The sequence below is a fragment of the Gopherus evgoodei genome, chromosome 3 (assembly GCF_007399415.2).
Source record: "Gopherus evgoodei ecotype Sinaloan lineage chromosome 3, rGopEvg1_v1.p, whole genome shotgun sequence".
Lineage (NCBI taxonomy): Eukaryota > Metazoa > Chordata > Testudines > Testudinidae > Gopherus > Gopherus evgoodei.
In genome coordinates, this window is record NC_044324.1 from 109,298,217 (window position 1) to 109,319,986 (window position 21,770).

The 21,770-nt window shown below is 43.4% G+C and overlaps 1 protein-coding gene across 6 annotated transcripts in view; it reads right to left on the bottom strand.

Annotated features, from left to right (window-relative positions):
• The window catches only part of ARHGAP18 (Rho GTPase activating protein 18), a 129,462-nt gene that overhangs the window by 47,436 nt on the left and 60,256 nt on the right, over positions 1 to 21,770 (bottom strand). For all 6 annotated transcript variants that reach the window (XM_030556285.1, XM_030556284.1, XM_030556288.1 and 3 more), the window contains 3 exons: positions 10,129 to 10,328; positions 7,848 to 8,083; positions 4,846 to 4,921 (listed from right to left, as the gene is read on the bottom strand). In XM_030556285.1, the coding sequence (XP_030412145.1) occupies positions 4,846 to 4,921; positions 7,848 to 8,083; positions 10,129 to 10,328 (512 nt within the window). The remainder of the gene's footprint in view (positions 1 to 4,845; positions 4,922 to 7,847; positions 8,084 to 10,128; positions 10,329 to 21,770) is intronic.

Sequence of the window (21,770 nt, forward strand, 5' to 3'; positions counted from 1 at the left end):
CTTCCATAGGTGCTGAAAGGGGGGATTAGGGACTTCTAGGAATCACTAGGGCATTTTGTGGGCCTCCTTGCTCCTTCCTGGACAGATACATGGGGCAGTCTCCATTTAAAGAGAACCATTCTCTCCCACTCCCAACCATGCCTCATTCTTTTCTGACTGACATCCACATTCCTAGGGCCAGCCTGGAAGAGTTTATAAATGCTGCTGACCTCAAATGTCTCACAGTGGACATGTGTCACAGAGGGCTGAGTCCCCCCCTTACCCTGAGGCTAGGCCTGGTGCAGAGCCTGAGGGAGGTGGCTTGCCCCACCTCTTGCTTGCCCTAAAACACTTCCTGCCCCAGGAGCACCTGTGGAGTGTGTGTGTGGGGGGGCATTCTTCACCTGGGAATATACCCTGGGGGGGCGGGCTGCTTTGTAGCCCCTTTGTGCTGACACATCCAACATGCAAGGCAACCATGAATGGGCCCAGATGGAGCACACTATGCCACTGGTCTACAATCTGTATATTAGTTTCCAACTAGAGTTGTTTGTGACCTATATAGGTTACATCCATGTATCATATCTACTCGTGTACTAGCGCTGCAATCATACTCAGAGGAGGTTCTCAGGCTAACAGTCATCCAGTAAAGAAGGAAAGAAGTTAGTGATGGGACAGTGGCTGGAAAAGCGTTTATAGGTTTCTTTTGGTTAAGTGATGGTAAACGTCAAGCAAAAGAGTCAACTGATGTATATAAGGGATGTGGGAATTTGCATAATCAGAAAACAAGGGAAAGACATGCCCAGCTTGCATAGGATCCAGTCTAACTCCCTTTAAAGCCAATGGATATCTGTCAGTGAGTGTTGGGTCAGGTACTAGACACTTCAAGGCCATATTCCCAGAGGCTGTTTATGAGCACAGTTTTACTAAAATCATTGGAGCGTTGCCAGCTGAGGGTCTGGCCCTAATTCTGGAAATTTCAGAGTGTCTTTCAACTAAGCCCTAGTCCCTCCAGGTCTTAGCTGAAAGTCCCTTAGCAAGATCTGTTTTCTAACTGCCTGATCATTATGCTGTGGGTTTACCCTTCCAAAAGCATCTTACTCAGCATGCTTACCCTGGAAGCTGGCCCTTTAAATCTGGAAGAAACAACCAGCTGCAGCCCCACATTAGTCATTTTGTCTCTGGCTGTTGCTACTCTGAGTGGTGAGTTCTCAGATTTTTTTTGTTTTTTTCTTAGCATATCTTTTCCTGAAGAAGTAGCACATGTTCTCACTATCCTTAACTCAGCTCCTGTACACGATCATCTAAAGAGCACTGCATCTATTTACCTTCAGGGCATGCTGTGATTTTTTGTTTGGGCTTTTGATAAAGGAGTGAGGGTGGTTGATGGTTAAATATGTGAGATTTTTATAATTTCTGTTACGCATAAAGCAGGTAGCCTGGTAAATGATGTTTGGCAGCTCAATACATGTCCTTTGAATTTTATTTTTGTTTGTTTTGTAGATACACACACAAAAGCCATGGAGATAGAGGTTTCAAGAAATCCAAATAAATGAACCTCCCCATGGATACTAAACATACTAGGACTAATTGACTAGATTGAACTGTCTGCCCTGGATTGGGCCAGTCAGGAAAGAACAAAAAATGTGAACAATGGGGACCCTTTCACATTTCCTGAGTTTGCTGGTATCTGTTCAACCAAGGAAGAGTTTAGGTTAGGGTAGAAGAAAAAGGAGAGTGGAAACAGGCTCAAAGAATCTCAGTTCACCTGCTCCATGGAATTTTCAGTGTAATTATCAATAGCAGTAGTAGGCAGTGTGGTCTAGTGGACAGAGCATTGGACTCAAGAGACCTTAGTTCTAGTCCCGGATCGCCTACTGGTCTGCTTGTGATCATGTCTCATTTTCTCTTCTATAAAATGGGGCTAGATATCCTATGAACACCTCTGTAAAACAGGTTGAGATCTGCTGATAAAAAGACCAAGGTATTATTATAACATCACCATCCTCAATTTGGCACTCTTAACGCTCTTGAGAAATGGATGCTTCAGATACCTAACTAGGAGCAATCATCACTTTCAGAATATGACAAACCATAGATTTCACATCCATTAACAAGTTTAAAAAAGTGGAACATAGAAAACAGAGGCAACAGTATTATTTAATTTTCTAAAAAAAAGTAAAAATCTATTATAACAAATGATACTAGTGTACTTTTCAGGTAAAACTGGTAAAAGCATTTTAACTTTACAATAATGCTTCTGGATTTAGATTTCATAGGTATTTGGTGTCATTCAAACCCCAGACAATGTTTATTTATTGCCTTTAAAGCCAATCACTGTTTACATAACACCATTAGTCTTGAAGAAAGGGACCGTGGCACAGCCCTGAAACAGGCGCAGCAGTTTTTATTGCAGCTCAAGTTGGATGGCTTTCCTGCAAAAATGAACTGATTTTCTTCTTGTTCTAATCTCAGGAGCAGAGCTCACTTTGGCATGTTGGCAAAAGCAGAAGTGTATTAGGATGTAAGTAGGCTGCATTTGCCTTGCCTATCGCAATCTGTGCTGGGGAGAGCTAACATATGGAATTTGCCTTTCAGAACTTCCCATTTCTAAAAGGTTCATCGGGGCTACTGAAAAAAAGCACCAGATGTGATAAAACACTGCAATAATTGCTTGGTAATTTTCCAGCCCCAAATTTTAGTGTAGTTTATTGACACAAGCACCAGGCTTCTCTTCCTTCTTTTGTGCTGACCCAGCATTTTGGCAGCTCTCCCAGTTATTCACAGTTCTTATCAACAAAAGGTTTGCTGAGATCAGGAGAGGGTAAGATTAATAATGCTTCTGGAAACACAAGAATTGTGTGGGTCTCACTTCTATCCCCCTCTCTCTCTTTACATTGTTTATGTTTTGCTATTCATCGTTCCTGTTTTTACCCCGTTAGCTATTTCTCCAAAATACTTGCTAAAATTTGGAGGTGGTTAATCAGTCTTCCTGTCTATGTAGCTACAAAGTGTCCAGCATAATATCCAGATCAAGGGTGGGAAAACTACAACCCATGGGCCACATCTGGCCTGTCAGGGCTTTGGATCTGGCCCGCTGGATTTCCACCCCAGTGGCACCGTGGACCCAGCACCACTCCCAGCAGCAGCCAGCACCATGTCCCTGCGGCCCCCAGGGGCAGGGGGCTCCATGTACTGCCTGCGCCTCCAGGCACCGCCCCCCACAGCTCCCATTCATAGACTTTAAGCTCAGAAGGGACCATTATGATCATCTAGTCTGACCTCCTGCACAACACAGGCCACAGAATCTCATCCACCCACTCCTGTAGCAAACCTGTATCTGAGCCACTGAAGTCCTCAAATCAAAGACTTCAAGGTGCAGAGAACCTTCCGCGGCCAATGGTAGCTTTAGGGGAGGTACTCACAGGCAAGTGCAGCACAAGGATCCCTCTGCCGCCACAGGGACATGGTGGTGGCCGCTTCCGGGAGCGGCGTGGGGTCAGGGCAGGCAGGCCGGGAGCCTGCCCTGACCCCCTATGCGCGCTGCCCTGGAGCCACTCCAGGTAAGCGGCGCCAGGCTGAAGCTTGCACCCCTCCTGCACCCCAACTCCCTGCCCTGAGCCCCCTGCCACACCTTGCACCCTCCTGCACCCCAAAGCTCCACCCTGAGCCCCCTGCCGCACCCCACATCCCTCCTGCACCCCGACCCCCTGCTGAGCCCCCTTCTGCACTCTGCACCCCTCCTGCACCCCTGCCCTGAGCCCCTTCCTGCACTGTGCACCCCTCCTCCACCCCAGCCCCCTTCCCTGAGTCCTCCATACACCCTACAACCCTCCTCCGATCACACTCCCTCCCACACCCTAACCTCCTGCCTTGTCCCTGCATGCAATTTCTCCACACAAATGTGACCCTCAGGCCAAAATGTTTCCCCACCCTGATTTAGATGCTCTCAATCACTTGTTTGTTTGTTTTTTTAAGGAAAAAGAGTAAGTCTCTAGAAAAATAGTAGAAGTATTTAGAGCAAATTCAGGACTTGAGTGGCTGGAACTATGACTTCATTGTACCTTTATGGTCCAGGGTACTGTTGCAAGTGGTGAGCAGCTGCATAGCTCCAACAGGAGCTCCAGGAGACATGCAAACCAGCCACAACCCCTTACTACAGGGGCTGATGAGCTACTGTCAAGCACAAGGGGTGAAATCTGGATTCAGTGAAATCAGTGGGAGTTTTGCCATTGATTTTAGGGAGGCCAAGATTTCATCGAAGGGCTGCAATTAGGCCCTATCCCTGTGTGGGCTGACCTTTATGCCCTCTCTCTGTACCTGACCCTGTTGTTCAACTGGACAGGGCAGGGCAGAACCTACCCCTAAAGGCAGGGAACTCTCCCCTGCTTTCTGTTCTCTTCATGAATATAGTCAAACATGATAATTTCTCTCACTTTGAGCCCTAACTATATAGCAAATCCTTACATTTTTCTTAGTTCTTTTGCTTTTGCTCTGTCCTCTTTACTGATCAGCTTATCCACAGCTCGTTTCTTGTGTTGAAAGTGCAGAAGAGAGACAACCAAAGGGATAAAAATGAAGAGCTGAGAATCCGCTATTAGAGCAGACCTTTATCAGATTGTTCTGCTGTAAAATCACCACAAGATTTACCAGACTTTTCAAAGGACACCATCCATAAATGCATTTTAAAATGTTACAAACTTGGAAAGATGTGGGCCACAGCTACATTCATACAATTTATCCAGTTGCTTTTTTTCTCTGAAATGTTACTGAAAACGTGGACTTGTTTTTCAGTATGCCGTGAAGCTAAGACACTATGGAACAAAAAAAAAAAAAAAAAAGAGCATAGAAGCTGCTCAGCATTACCATCTTTCACTTCATCTTGAGCTTCACTTTTATTCTCTCTTGCTGTCACAGATGAGGGCTCACTCTCACCAGAGACCTAAAAAAGCAAAAAGAAATCAAGCCATCTCTAAGCTCAAATACCAATTACTTATTACAGCAAATGACAGAATGTAAGCAACTCCTTTGGCCCTGATCTTGTGTGTGGGTAGACTTGCAAGTCAGGAGAGCCCCTCTGAAGTCAATGGGACTCCATGGGGGTGCAGCAGTCCACCCATGGACTGTCAGTTGTGGGACTGGCGTGTTTGATAAGAGCCTCTTAATCAGACATGGGACATAAGAAATTAAGTCCCTCAACCAGAAACACAATTAGACACAAACTTAGTTCTGGTGTCACTACTGCTTCACCATAATATGCAAAATGAATGGGAAAGGCTAGAATTTGAATTAAAGCAACAGTCTGCACTGGCAGGGATGTAGAGGGGAGATTATATATAATATAGGCACAGAACTGGGACTCAGGAGACCCGAGTTCAGTTCCTGGCTTTGCCCCTGGCCTGCTGTGTGACCTTCGGCAAGTCACTTTAACCTCACAGTGGCTCAGTTTCTTTATCTGTAAAAGAGGCATATAACGCTGACCTCCTTTGTGAAGTGCTTTGAGATGTATGAGTGAAAAGCACTATATAGGAATTAGGTATTATTATTATTTTATTTCAATGGGAGCTCCCAGGAGGAATTCTGATTGACTCAGCCCAAAAGTGCAAGCTGCAGCAGAAGCACTGTCACCCTGGTGCAGAATGTAGCATCCACTCCCTCCTGTAATGTGATGGGTCCAGGACAGCTCTAGCCCTGCTGTCATCCCAGTCCTTGTGGGGGGAGGCTAGCAATGTTAGCTGTGCATACTGTTTGCATTCCCAGCAACAGCAGGGCTGGGCCATTCCACCAGGGCCAGCTCTAGCAATTTCGCCGCCCCAAGCACGGCGGCACGCCGCGGGGCTCTGTCGCTCGCCGGTCCCGCGGCTCCGGTGGACCTCCTGCAGGCGTTTCTGAGGAGGGTCCGATGCTCCCGCGGCTCCAGTGGACCTCCCACAGGCGCTTCTGCAGGAGGAGCAGCTGCAGGCGTATCAGCAGGAGGTCCACCAGAGCCGTGGGAGCAGCGGACCCTCCGCAGCCAAGCCTGCGGCAGCTCCACCAGAGCCGCCTGATGCCCTCCCTGCAACTGGCAGAGTGCCCCCAGCAGCGTGCCGCCCCAAGCACGCGCTTGGCGTGCTGTGGCCTGGAGCTGTCCCTTGCAGGGCCAAGAGGGAGGGAGGACAAAGGCCACTTGTGCCATTTTTGCTCCCATAGTGCAGCCTTGCAGGGCCAACTACAATCCAGCCCTGAGTTTGTAAACAAACAAGACTTCTGAAGTTCCATTGCTTGTTTATGTCTAAGATTACTATGGATACAGTATTCGGAATTTGCCAGGAAATCTTTATACTCTTGGTCCATATAGTTTCTTATTTCCATATTAAAGTTTTATTAACTCCCTGAACAGCCCTGAATGTTTACTAGATGCTGTGTGATCTGGCTTTTGCCTGGCATTTTAGATAAGTGCTGTACAGCCAAGACTTGGGGAGAAGAGTGAACTGCAAAAGTCTGGTAAAAAAGCAAGTCAGGTTCATTTTGTTTTAAAATCCAAGATCCTGAAAGGCAAATCCTACTCCTACCTCTGTGGGTGCAGAGAGCGCCAGAACTACTGCTGTTCCCCAGCACTGGAGTGGGGCGGAGCAGGAGGTAGGGGGCTTTTGAAGGGGATATGCAATCCCAGTGCACAAAGAGCATAGCTCCAGAAGGCTCTCAGTGAAGTCACATAGCTGCTCTTTGAGGACATGGCAAGGAAGGATGTCATGGAAGGATCCATGACTCTATAGCTTTTTTCCTGTCCTACCTCTTTACCGTTGGCAGAGGAGGAATACAAAAGACAGGCAGAAGCTGTATTAGGTTGGAGTATCAGCAGCAGAGTGGCTTCACTCCTGTTTTGTGGCATGGAAGGGATAGTGATAGGAAGATTTTTCTTTTTTTTTTTTTTTCTTTTTTTTTTTTTAATTTAGACCCTTCTCTTTGGTACATGCTGCAGGATTACAGGTACTTGTTTGTGCTGCATAATTTATGGCTTGAATACAAGAACTTGAATGTCCTTTTTCCATGCTGAATTAACACAGTTAAGAGTGAAATGACACTGCTCTAAAGTGCATTTGATCCCACCTCTGCGATGTAACAGTATAACACTGTATAACATAAAACACAACTTCACTTTTTGGTATAACCTGTTTCATACAAAATGGGCCCCAGAATGTTTTGCAGAACTAACTGTCCCAAGTCCCATATTCCCCTCTCCATCCATACGCAGAGGGGAGCTTGATCTTGGTGAAGGGGAAGTTCTGTCTCTGCAGCATGTATCTTACAAACTTCCTTTGGAGAATTTTAGTTCCACGGTGTTAGAAGGGATGAGTCAAGTGTGGGGGGAAAATCAACCGGTCTCAGGTTCTCCACCTCGCTGCCATCACTTGAAGTACAATGCTCAGGAACAAAAATGAGGGCAAGTGGCCACAAAGCAAATGTCAAGGAACAAGGCCTCCATGTGGATGGCCCTGTGCCACTATCAGATCAGTGTCTTCTCCCAGCTGAAGGCCTAGCTGCTGCCTTGGCGGGCTGGACGGGAGAAGAGGTCAAACCCCAACTCTTTCAACAGAAAAATTACCAGGCAACTCCCTAAACTGAATCCAAGTTTCTTCTCCATGTGTGGCTTACTCCTGTGTAGGGAAGAATAGCTCTTCCTTTTTATGCTTAATATTTTCTTTTGAAAACTCCACTCTATGTGCTAAAAGTATTCAGCATTGGCCTAACCTTGCTGCCACTGAAGTCAATGGGAGTTTTACTATTGACTTTAGGGAGCAGAGTTATGCCAGTACTGAATCCTTCTGAAAAGGCCAACCAGTGTTTTAGCAGAGCAGAACAAAGCCAAACCACCCTAAGGAGCTTACTTTTTCCTTTGAATCACTTTGTTGCCTGAAGATATCTCTGACGTCAGGAACCTGGTACGGCTTGTTTTTTTTCCTCAGGGTTTGTGAGACAGTCTCCACTCGCTTCTGTACTGCTGCTGTCTGAGTTCGCGTCAATGTGGACAGAAACACCATGCTGTCTAGGGACTCTCCTGTGCTCTCACTAAAAAGGTTTGACAGTCCAGCTTCCTTTAACCACTCTTCTTCCAACTCTCCCTCTGTGCCAGGAGAGAAGAGAAAAATCAAAGGACAAATGCTAGATTTTGGGTCTGAGCTCTGTAGCTGAGCACAATGGGTTAAAGTCACACAGTGTAGTCTGTGTGAACCTACAGGAAAAGGTCCAGGAGGATCTGCAAGTGGAGTGCAATTCTTAGCATGGTCACACATTCTATTAAGGGGATGCTTATGGTGTCTAAACAGTTAATAGGTGATGAACCTTTTTTAAAAAAAAAATATTTTACTGTAGATTGTGATAGAGTCTGACAAGTCAACAGGTGGTTTATAAGAGTCTATAACACCTTAAGCTGAGGTGCTTATAACCATCTATCTCATAACAGGCTTATTAATTTTATGAATTAATCCTTCATAAGCATTTATAAACATGACCCTTACTCACTTCACTGTTTCAACTTCTAATTAAGCAGTAAAGATCTGTTTCTCTGACAAGCAGTGGACGGTGGGGGGGGGGGGGGAGAGGAAGCTTGAAAGCCTTTAAACAGCACCACTTTATTTATAGTTCAGTTCTCAATCTTTTTATACCTTTAACTTAAATTTGTTTGCCTTGTTTTTCTAGTACATTAATTCCTATAGCTTTTCACTAGTGTGATCTAGTTCAATTTGATCAGGGGTGATTCAATCTAATAGGCGATTTTAAGGCAATTTTTAATTATCTCTACTGATGCCGTCTATTATCTGTACTGATATCCAGTAAGATGATCATTGCTTTGTTGTTTCTAGCTGATAATGTATCTTAAGGCAGAAGGCATCTGTTAATTATTGCAATTGACCAAGAGTGTAATATAACCTGTACGCTTCAAACAAATGTTACATAATGGTGCTTTTTTAAAAATTGCTACCAAACCCTGTACTGATGTGGAGTGGATTGTGCTGACCTTTCATGTTGCCCTCAAGTTTTTAATGGTCATTAAGTATATAGAGCTGAAGTCTCATCTCAGTTAAGTCAATGGAGTAGCCCTGGACTGACATCAGTTTATCTGAGATATGAATCTGGCACATACCCTTCAATATTGTTATTCATTGTAGCCTAGTTTCTCTTAAACCCCGGTGAGCATCTTTGCATTCATGGACAAATGAAAGAGTAGAGCTCTTACTGAACAGCAGTGGAGTCTGTATTACGCATTTGTTACTGCATTGGGGCCATTGCCTGAACTTGTTATTCTGACAAAACTCAGGAAAGAGTGCCTACGGGAGCTAGTATGAGCCCGAGGCTCCCTGAAAGTCTATGAGACTTGTGCTCTTAACTCCCTGATCATCTTTGAAAATCCTACCCCAAAACTTTAATTTATCATTTTCAGAATTGTGTGGGGGGTTTTCCTAACAATTTTGTATCTCTGGGGGAAGCACATGCCATATTGTTGAAAATAAATCCTTACTTTACATTTACATTACTTTTACATTCTGGTATTCAGGGCTTTGGATCTTTATTGGAAAAGTCGGTGGTTGCCATATTGGATCAGTCCACCTCGTCCATAATCCTGTCTCCAACAGGAACTTGTACCTGATTTTTCGCAGGAAGGTCTAAAACCCCCATCATAGATTATACCATGTCACAAGTGTAGGAGTTGTTGCTTCTTAAACACAGGCAGTCAGTGGTTGGCTTCTGTTCTGAAGCATGAGATTGTATGCCCATTATGCAATTTTATCTTACCTATTGTAATTACGAATTGTAGTAACAAATCCTTTTCTTCTTACAAGAATATAAATCTGTCTATAAAGTTTAAACTAGAATAATTTGAAAATAAAGAACATCTGGAAATACCTTTTAAGGAAAATAAAACTGGTATTTTATCTCTTCTGGCATAAGTCTCTTTAAGGACAGATTTTTTTTTTAAAGCAGCCACTAATTTTGGGTACCTCATTTTTTGGGTGTCCAATTTAAGGCATCCAAGGCCTAGTTTGTAGAAGTGCTGGGTACGTCCTATTGACTCATTTGGAGTTGTTGGATCCTCAGCACCTCTGAAAATAAATCCTAAGATGACTCAAAATCAGTGGCCACTAAAATAATCATTCATCAAAATGTTACCATCAGGCTCTTTCACCACAACCACTTCTTGCTCTCTATGATTATTTTTGCTGGTTTCATGGATGTTCTCAAGTTCTTTCCAATAGTCATCCATAGACAACTCATCCAAGGAATCCTGGGAACTTGAGCGGTCAATTTGTGGCCTCTCTGTGGACTTCTTAGAGTTGTCATGGTTCATTGTATACTGGCCAGATCTGCAGCTATAAGAATACACAAACAAATTAATCTTCGGTAAATGATTCAGAGTGCAAGATACAGAGATATCAGAACAGACAATTAGTGTTAACTGACAAAGATATAAAAGCAAACTTAACACTGAAATGAACAAGAAGACACTAATTACACTTTGTCTGATATGTTTTAAGTTAACATCTCCACTATGCACATCTTCTAAATCTGGAAGCCCACCAGAGCATTTTCATGGAGGCCAAGTATTGGGGGAAGGGAGGAGAGAATGGATTCCAAGTTCTCTGAAATTAATCTGAGTTTTATTAAAAAAGTTTCACTAGTTTTAACAATATCCCAAATTTAACTCCACGGATGTTCAACAACAGGAGATGTTTTTCCAGTAACTAGCAATCATTTCTCCTCCAGCTCCGCTATGAATTACATCTCTGTCCATGAGTGTCTGCATATAATGATAAACTTCTAAAATATGAGCAAATTCCCAAGGGTGATTTATGTTGAAAAACAAGCTGCTTGATAATTCAATGAGGAAGTGCTTGGTATTCAAATTGTGGATAAGGCATTACCGATGCAGCTTCTACTGATGAAGATACTGACTACTTGTCCTCAATAACATTCAGAAGAGGTAAGGTTCATGGCCTAATACAACTGTTCTGGCTGAGAGGGAGGGGAGTTTTTACATTAATACATGTTTTAGATTATTCATAAATTTCAACATCAATTTTGCTACTTACAATGTATACTAAGCCAGGATTTCCCATCCAAGTAACATGCTAATCATAGAATATTAGAGTTGGAAGAGACCTCAGGAGGTCATCTAGTCCAATTCCCTGCTCAGAGCAGGACCAACACCAACGAAATCATCCCAGCCAGAGCTTTGTCAAGCCAAGCCTTAAAAACCTCTAAGGATAGAGATTCCACCACCTCCCTACGTAACCTATTCCAGTACATCACCACCCTCCTAGTGAAATAGTGTTTCCTAAAATCCAACCTAGACCTCCCTCACTGCAACTTAAGACCAGTGCTTCTTGTTCTGTCATCTGCCACCACTGAGAACAGCCGAGATCCATCCTCATTGGAAACCCCTTCAGGTAGTTGAAGTCTGCTATCAAATCCCCCCTCAGTCTTCTCTTCTGCAGACTAAATAACCCCAGTTCCCTCAGCCTCTCCTCATAAGTCAAGTGCCCCAGCACCCTAATCATCATCATTACCCTCTGCTGGACTCTCTCCAATTTGTCCACATCCCTTCTGTAGAGGGGAATAATCACTTTCCTAGATCTGCTGGCAATGCTCTTACTAATACAGCCCAATATGCCATTGGCCTTCTTGGCAACAAGGGCACACTCTTGACTCATATCCAGCTTCTCGTCCACTGTAATCCCCAGATCCTTTTCTGCAGAACTGCTGCTTAGCTAGTCAGTCCCCAGCCTGTAGCCGTGCATGAGATTCTTCCTTCCTAAGTGCAGGACTCTGCACTTGTCATTGTTGAATCTCAGATTTATTTTGGCCCAATCCTCCAATTGGTCTAGGTCACTCTGGACCCTATCCCTACTCTCTAGCGTATCTACCTCTCCTCCCAGCTTAGTGTCATCTGCAAACTTGCTGAGTGTACAATCCATCCCATCATCCAGATAATTAATAAAGATGTTGAAAAAAAAAACAGCCCCATGATACTGCTTGATACCGGCTGCCAACTAGACATTGAGCCGTTGATCATTACCCGTTGAGCCTAATGATCTAGCCAGCTTTCTATCCACCTTATAGTCCCTTCATTCAATCCATAATTCTTTAACTTGCTGGCAAGAATACTGTGGGTGATTGTATCAAAAGCTTTGCTAAAGTCAAGATGTATCACATCCACTGCTTTCCCCATATGCACAGAGCCAATTATCTCATCAGAGAAGGCAATCAGGTTGGTCACCATGACTTGCCCTTGGTGATTCCATGTTGACTGTTCCTGATCACCTTCCTCTCCTCCAAGTGCTTCAAAATGGTTTCCTTGAGGACCTGCTCCATGATTTTGCCAGGAACTGAAGTGAGCCTGACTGGTCTGTAGTTCCCCAGGTTCTCTTTCTTCCTTTTTAAAATATGGACACTAGATTAGCCTTTTTCCAATCTTCCGGGACCTCCCCCGATTGCCAGGAATTTTCAAAGATAATGGCCAATCACTCTGCAATCACATCAGCCAACTCCTTCAGCAACCTTGGACGCATTAGATCTGGACCCATAGACTTCTGCATGTCCAGCTTTTCTAAATAGTCCTTAACCTGCTCTTTCCCCACTAAGGGCTGCTCACCACCTCCCCATACTGTGTTGCCAGCGCAGCAATCTCGGAGCTGACCTTGTCTGTGAAGATAGAGGCAAAAAAAGCATTGAGTACTTCAGCTTTTTCCACATCACCTGTCATTAGATTGCCTCCGCCATTCAGGAAAGGTCCCACACTTTCCCTGACCATCTTCTTGTTCCTAACATAGCTGTAGAAACCCTTCTTGTCACCCTTCACATCCCCTGCTAGCTGCAACTCCAGTTGTGCCTTTGCCTTCCTGATTACACCCCTGCATGCTCTAGCAATACTTTTATACTCCTCCCTTGTCATCTATCCAAATTTCCACTTCTTTTAAGCTTCCTTTTTCAGTTTAAGCTCACTGAAGATTTCACTGTTAAGCCAAGCTGGTCGCCTGCCATATTTGCTATTCTTTCTGCACATCGGGATGGTTTGTTCCTGTGCCCTCAATGAGGCTTCTTTAAAATACAGTCAGCTTTCCTGGACTCCTTTCCTCCTCATATTAACCTCCCAGGGGATCCTGCCCATCAGTTCCCGAAGGGAGTCTAAGTCTGCTTTTCTGAAGCCCAGGGTCTGTATTTTGCTACTCTCCTTTCTTCCTTTTGTGAGGATCCTGAACTCTATCATCTCATAGTCATTGCTGCCCAGGTTGCCACCTACTTCTACTTCCCCTACCAATTCTTCCCTGTTTGTAAGCAGCAGGTCAAGAGGAGCATGGCCCCTAGTTGGTTCCTCCAGCACTTGTATCAGGATGTTGTCCCCAACACTCTCCAAAAACTTCCTGGGTTGTCTGTGCATTGCTGTATTGCTCTCCCAGCAGATGTCAGGGTGATTGAAATACCCCATTAGAACCAGGACCTGCGATCTGGAAACTTCAGTTAGTTTGCCGTACTGAACAGTTATTTTCATAAACCTAGTGCCTTCCTTTGAACTGGACCCTGAGCAACCAATCACAGGAAAGATGGACTGGTACTTTGAAGATCTGGGCTCAAGCCTCTGCTCTGCCACAGACTTAGTGCGACCTTGCAGTGTTAGCTTGTGGCATAATTTGAATGTTGCCTCTAACCAGACTGTCCTCTGCACACACAAATCACTAGCTCAAGTTAAATGGTTTTTTAAACTGTGAGCAAGCTGGCCCATCAGTGGATGTGGGTTAAACTGCTAGTGCGGCTGGAGCTAGTAATGAAGTGGGGACTTCGCTACTCTATGCCGTTATTCCAATCACTGCAGGTAGCCCGAGTGGCGTTTTGCAGCATGGTTACTCACGCTCGAACTAGCCTAACTCAAGAGGAGTTAACCAGCGTAGATAATTTGAGCTAACGCTGCAGTGAGGATGAGCCCACTGTCTCTCTATGCCCCAGTTATCTGCCTGTAAAATGGAGATAAAAGTACTTTCCTACTTCAGTGTTGAGGATAAACACATTAAAGATGGTGAGGTGCTTAGAAACTATGGGCTTGCCAAACACCAGCTTGCCACACAGTAACATCGTATGTGGACATTTTCAAGTAGTGCCAAGCCACACTCTGGGACTTCCTGTGAGCAATAACAGCGTCCACGTGGACTTTGCTGCACAGCAACCTGGTGCGCTGCAGATTCATACCCTGGCTTGCTGCACAGTAACCTGCAGGGTTGACAAGCTCTAAAATGGACAGAATCAAGTTATTTTATAAATATATCTCATTCTGACAAAGCTTCAGTGTGTCGTGGGGGGAGAGGGTTATACAAGACATGCTGCTCATTTTGAAGACTGGGTTTCTCTGTCACAAAGCAACATCTGTTTCTCCATAAAAACGTTCAAGTAGTAAAATGTCTGCTATTATATAAAAATAAATTTTTGACTTAAGGACTGGCTGAAAATAACTGCTACAAATCACTACATTTCTGTTTATCTCCTCAAAACATGAAGTTTGCTTAGTGAATTATATGAGTAATGTGTTCATTCTGACTGGCTGCAGCTGAGTTCAGTGGGAAGTATTGTTTGCCTCTAATGAACCAGCTAGATAGCATCTGGATATGTAAATATCTGCTTTCTGATTGCATTAAAATATGAGTATGAACTTTATCTCCCATATGTAAATTTAAATTTAAAAAAAAATCAAAAGCATAACTGGTTTTTTTTTTATTGCCTTAATGGGAGAAATATCCAGATATTTCCAACTAAGACATTCAGAATGAATGTAACAGCCAAATCACTTTATGCTGTAGTGAAGACAGATCTTCAAAGATAAAATAGGAACAGGCTGGGTCAGTACATGAATGGGATATCTCCAAGGGTTTGTGGAAAGTTGAGGACTTGATACTGTAGATAGAAATTTCCCCTTGATTCTGTTCTGGACTGTCTATATTGAATTTTATCTGCCATCATAAAGTTCACTCAGCTAGCTTTGTTAGGTCCCTCTTAAGTTCCTTGCAGGCTTCTCTATGGGTGACCTAAATAATTTCATCTGCAAATTTTACCACTGCTGTTGTCCTCATTTTCCAGATAAGTAATACATGTTCTTACTAAGACTCCTTGGGAAACCCTGCCACTAACCTCCTTCCATGCTGAAAATTGACAATATATTCATACCCTGTTTTCCATCTATTCACAAGTTTCTAATCAAAACAAAAGTTTGCCTCTCACTGGATGACTGCTTTCTTAATAGGTTTTTTAACAGCTCAACTAGTCTCTAAGTCTTTCAGTACTTCTGGATTGATACCACCTGGCTCCATTGATATTGGATTTTAAGGGTTTGATCTTGCTCCCACTGAATTATCAGTTTATTCTAGGATAGTATGTCCCCTTTAACTCCTCAATCCCTGACAGTGCCTCTTCTTTATTACCTTTAACAACAAGCTTTGGGATAGCTATCTACCACTATCTGTGGTAAAGAATTTTTCAAGGGTTCATTTTTTGCATGAATAAACTTTTTTTGGTCTTGCCATTCATCCACATGCTTTTCCTTTGCCCTCCTGCTTCCTTTATTGTTTAAAGCTATGCACAATTTCTATAACCTTAATGATAGTGGGGGTGGTTTTCGTGGGGACAGGGGAAGTTAACACCACTATAGTTAAGGTTGTTACGGTTTGCTAAAGTAGCCCTCATGATGAATCTAAGAAATGTATTTAGCTTTTGTTTCTTGTCTCTTTCTAGCTTGCTTCTTCACTACTTTTAAACTCACCCTTCCAATATAGTTTGATAGTACAGTCCTAGATTTTTGGTACAGTCCAGTAAACAATTGTTCAGAACTATAATTTACAGTTTTTGGAAAGTGCAGAAATCTTTTACATTTTAAGTGGTAGAGAAGGGAAAACTGCTGATTAAAATGTAACATTTAGTGAGCTGCTACCTCCAGATTTACTATTTAAGCAAGAGTGAAATCCTGGCCCCATAAAGCCAATGGCAAAACTCCTACTGACTTCAGCAAAGATTTCATCCTACGGGTGCAAAGTTCACTACTATGTCATTCAAGTTACAGGTAATACTTCCTGCCAGTTGAATACACTAATCAGCCAACAAACTGATACACAATTCCAGGAAGGAAATACAGATGAAATGGGTTATACAAGGGTTTCGGAACAACTTTAGAAGTCCTACATGTATGTGTGTCCAATTCACGATTTCTTTTATATCATATGTGCCTTTGCAAATTATGCTTTTGAAAGTGCTTGAGTGTCTGATAACAATGCAGACTATTTATGGACTTTGCCTCCATAGCCTTAGTACTTTTGATGATGAAAAGCACTCATTACAGAAATGTTATTTTCCCCTCTCCATGCTCAAGGTATAAATTAATTAATGACAATTAATTGCCACCCAATATATCCACCACTACCCTTCTGCTCCCCTTCTTTGGACTGAATGCTCAGGACCTAGAGGTAAGAAATGTGATTTGACTGGCCTACCTGCAAAGATGAATACTCTTGGCTGGAGAAAGAAATTGCATGTGGGGGGGAGCGTAAGGGTTTGCAGGACCTTGTGTATCCACACAAGGTACAGGACATTCCAAACACTTACAAACACTAGACTAGTGTCCCAAGGTTGGCTTTTGCAAGGCAAAAAAAAAAAAGAGAGAGGTATTAAACTTTTGGCTGTTGCAATGTATTGTTAGTTTATGATCAGTTACATGCACCTCAAGGATCACAGATGACTGATAACTATAATGAGTAGATCCAGTAGCAGGTAGCTGGAGGATTTTGGGAAAAGGCTTTCCCAATAAATGCACCTTTCATGTGTCTGGTTAGACAACTGTGACCTTTGTCATGGGTTTGGAACTTGCCTTTGCGATCCATCCTCTTGTGACTTCTTGATCTATTGCTATAATGAGATGTTCATGGGGTTACACTTGAAAAGCACTCAGAAGCTAAAGCTGATGCAGGATGCAGCTGTGCACCTACCTAGTAGGTTTAGCATCAGAAAGATACTGGACTCCTGAGCAACTGCACTGGCTTCCTGTTTCCTTCCTGGTTTAGCTCAAGGTGCTAGCTTTGATCTCTAAAGCCCTTAGTGGTTTGAATCCATCTTAAACACAGTTTCTGTCCTCAAACTGCAGCAGCAGGTGAGGGTAACATTTGAGCTAAGAGACCCTTGGGTATGGCTACACTTGAAACTTCAAAGCACTGCCGCGGCAGCGCTTTGAAGTGTGAGTGTGGTCGCAGCGCCAGCGCTGGGAGAGAGCTCTCCCAGCACTGCACGTACTCCACATCCTGATGGGGTTTAGCCTGCAGAGCTGGGAGCCGCACTCCCAGCGCTGTTTACACTGGCGCTTTACAGCGCTGTATCTTGCAGCGCTCAGGGGTGTGTTTTTTTCACACCCCTGAGTGAGAAAGTTGCAGCGCTGTAAAGCACCAGTGTAGCCAAGGCCTTAGTTAGCTAACTAGGCATTCAGTGGCAGCCCTTCCCTTCAGAACACTGCTCCTGCTGGGCCAACAAAGCACAGTTAACCTTCAGGGGGAAGTGAGAGCAGAACAGATAAAAGGAATCAGACCTCGAAGCTTACTGTGGGTCTAAGGTGACTCTGGCCCTACTGAACATTTTGTAGCAGTCTGCAATCCTGTGCTAATAATAATAATTTTCAAGTATTCACCGTATTGGCAAAACAAATAAAGTCCCCTATATAGAAGCTTCACACTGCCAACGACAATCCTGCATCTGATATTTATTGACATTTTTACAAAATGCTAAAGCCTCTCTGTCCAGGGCTCCAGGAACTTTTGCCATGTATTAAAAATATAGTCAAGACCCTGTAATTTTTGGTGCAAGTTACATTCGTCACATGAGCAATAGACAGAAACATCAGTCAAACTCTGCCAGAAACGATGAGACAGAGAACTATGGAAAACAAGCAATGCTGCAGGCTCCAGAGAAGGATGGCTGATAGAGCTGCCTAGACACAGATCATCTGGTCTTGTCCTGCTGTCCCCCTCATCCTACCTCCAAAATTCCCCTCCACCGCCTCAGAAGAATCCCCTTTGGAGCTGGGTTTCTGCACCAGTTCCAGGCACCCTGGTCTCTGCATGTCCAGCGTGCAGAGGCACAAGTCAGAAAAGTATTTTTAATGTAAATAAAAAAAAAAATTAGTGGCAGAAATCCCATCTCATCTGCAAGTATACAAGGGTGGAGTCAGAGATGTATTTAGATTATTTCATTCTATACTCACAGCAAAGCTTTTTTCTGGCGAAAAATTATAATGGAAAAAAATTGTCAAAATGTAGCATATGCCCCAGGTCGAGAAGCTGCCCAAAGCATTCTGGAGCACTGCTTTCTTAAAAGCAATCAGACCACAACACACCTGGATAAGCACCTAAGCTCACTCCACTATGAGCAGTGCCCTACCAAATTCACAGCCATGAAAAATATGTCACAGACTGTGAAATCTGGTCTTCCCCTGTGAAATCTGGTCTTTTGTGTGCTTTTACCCTATACTATGCAGATTTCATGGAAAAGACCAGTATTTCTCAAATTGTGGATCCTGACCCAAAAGGAAGTTGCGGGGGGGAGAGGGGAGAGGAAGTCGCAAGGTTATTTTAGGGTGGTCACAGTATTGCCACTCTTACTTCTGAGTTGCCTTTAGAGCTGGGCAGCCAGAGAGCGGCGGCTGTTGGCCAGATGCCCAGCTCTGAAGACAGCACCCTGCCAGCAGCAGCACAGGAGTAGGGGTGGCAATACCATACCATGCCATCCTTATTTCCCCAGCTGCCCAGCTCTAAGGGCAGCAGCATCACCAGCAGCAGCGCAGAAGTAAGGGTAGCAGTCCCGCAATCCCCCTTACAATAACCTTGCGATCCTCCTCACAACTTCTTTTTGAGGCAGGACTCCTACAATTACAAAACTGTGAAATTTCAGATTAAATAGCTGAAATCGTTAAATTTATTATTTTAAAACTCCTATAACAGTGAAATTGACCAAAATGGACCACAAATTTGGTAGGGCCCTAACTATGAGAATAGTAGAGCTGGTTGGAAAATGGAGGTTTCTTCATCAGAAAATGTCTATGAAAACAAAAATAATTCTGTAAGTAAGCAAATATAAAATAAAACCCAGAAAATGCCTAAAAATTTACCAAAACATCAAAAATATGTGGGTGTTCAGTTTTCCACCAAAAGAAATTTGAGGGAAGCAGCCACTTTCCATCAAAAAAAAAAAATTCAGTCAGTCCTAGAAAATACCATCTCTTCCAAGTAATCTTAAAAGAAGAGTTCTATTTATTTAGAGTATCCCTTCACTTAGAGGAAAGAATATAGATAGTTTTAACCGTCATCTCCATTCAAACCCTAGAAACATCTACTTTCAGTCACAATAAATATTTTGTTCTTTAAAGAATTTGATTGGGAACAGTGTGATAATCATATCTAAAATTATATCATCTGTAGGCTCAGTTCTGCCCTCTGATAAACGGGCACAATGCCCATTATAGTCAGCGAGACTTTCGCCTGCTTATCTGAGGACAAAATTTGACCCCAGCTATAAAATAACTGTTCTATATGCTTAAGCACACTTGCCTTGCAATCTTTTGACAGAGCTAATCTTCTTTCCCCACCAACTGGAGAAGTATTCATTTATGTGAACCATCAAGGACACAGGGACAAGAACTGCCATGCTCTTTGGGGGAACCCAGGGGGAAAAAAATCACTTCCTGTAATGAATAATATTCACCGTGCCCTTTGTACAATTATGAGGCCACAATTTACGTGAAAAGAAAACTGATTCAGACTGGCATTGTTAAACATTAGTTATGCTAAGCACTAAAGTGAGAAGAAATGAGTGTAAATATTATCTCAGGATTTTCCTTTGGCATTTGGCTGCTTACTTTTCTCAGCCTGCAAAATAAATATGACCCTTAACATTAGTCAGTGTCTTATATACTCATAACAGCAGCTTTTTTCCCTTCAAATTCTTGAGGCCTTTATTTTGATCTCACAGCTGTTCTAAACTGATTGAGTTCCATTGACTTCAGTGAAATTACTCCTGAATTACACTGGTCTGAAATCAAACTCTTCCTGAGTGTTTCTTAATCATCTCCTTCTCAGTAGTTCATATCTAGCATCAACAAAATTCAAGGCACACTGACTGTTAGCTAAGTAGCTTCTCAGTGTCAATGACTGCTTGAGGATTACCAATTAATAAAAAGGTGCCATGTTACTGGATTTCTATGTTTCAATCCGCTCACTGAAGGATAACTCTGCCTTGGGTTTTAATTTTTCTATTTTATAAAACTGGGCATTGTGGGGTTTTTAGGAGAAAGTTGTTGGAGGAAATAGTTAATGGTCAGGAAAGCAATAGACTAATAGCATGTGGCTGAACCAGGAAGTGTAGACTGGCATTGTAGTAGTACAGTATATTATTGGTAATATGGCAGTTAAGCCTAGAGACTCCAAGCAAGGATGCTGAAGTAAACAGAAGATTGCTAGAAGTAGGAAAAAGAAGAAGACAGTCCCTGAGCCTGCAATCAAGGTTTATGACTAGAGTGACCATATGTCCCTATGCTGAATACGGGACACCTGGTAAAATTACTCGTATTCAAGCGAGTTCAACGACAATCAATCAGAACTATGCGGTACAAACATTCAAATTAAACATCAAGTTGACTGAACCCCTGTTAAAAAGATATACTGCAGAGTTGGATTCTTTTAATTTACCTTCGTATCTTTAAGGCTTTAGGGTTCACACAGGGAGGGGTGACACACACATCCCTCCCCGCCCCCAACACACACACACAGGGAGAGGTCTTACACACACACATTCCCGTATACCTCTCCCACATATGGGGGGGGCCAGGAGTGACCGACCGATCCGACCATCCCTGCCTGGCACTGTTCGCCCTCCGTGCCTGGCTGGGCCCCTGGGATGGGCCCACTTCTCCTGGTACCTGGCGCCATGCCTTCCCGAGGCAAAACGAGGGGAGGTACGTAGGGTGACATATCTCCGTATCCAGATTTCAGCTAGGGCTCATACCAGAATGTGATCAGCATCAGCCTTTCGGCACTGCGCAGGAGGGAAGGGACAGGAGCTGCTTCCAGCTGCAGAGAGGGAGGAGTGGAGTAAGGGACGACCTGGCCTGTGTCTTTGCAGAGCTCATCTCTTAGGAGGACCCACCAGTACCGATGAGGAAGAGACAGAAAATATCGGACAATTTTTTTTTTAAGAAAAAGTCAGGACACCTGCAAGAGGGCTTAAATATGGGACTGTCCCTTTAAAACAGGACATCTGCACACCCTAATTATGACAAGATGCAACTATGAATGAAACACAAACGGGGACGGGGACAGAGAAGGCGAGAGGATAAGGTAACAGTAAAGCAGGCATGTTTTGCACAATAATCAGCAGTCTCTTCAAGTTTTTCCTACACAGGGAATCTGTCAATGCTCTACAATCTGGCTTAAAACATCTGTTGTTCCAGTCCTGGACTGCTCCTGAACAGAGAATTAAATGATGTGATGGTTTTGTGATGTACAAAAAAGGAGGCTATCTAATTAATTTCTGATTTTGACCTGAGTTCAGTGGACAAATGGGTTTAAACCTGTTAGTCTGGCTCAGTAAGGGCTGGAACCATAGCCCATTGAAATTAATGACTCTTCCACCAACTTCCACTGGGCTTTGGATCAGGCTCTAATTATTGCTTCTACCAGGCTGAATGTTTCATGAGACATTTACTTTAGTAACTGTTTATCAGTGAGATAAAGAAGAAACAA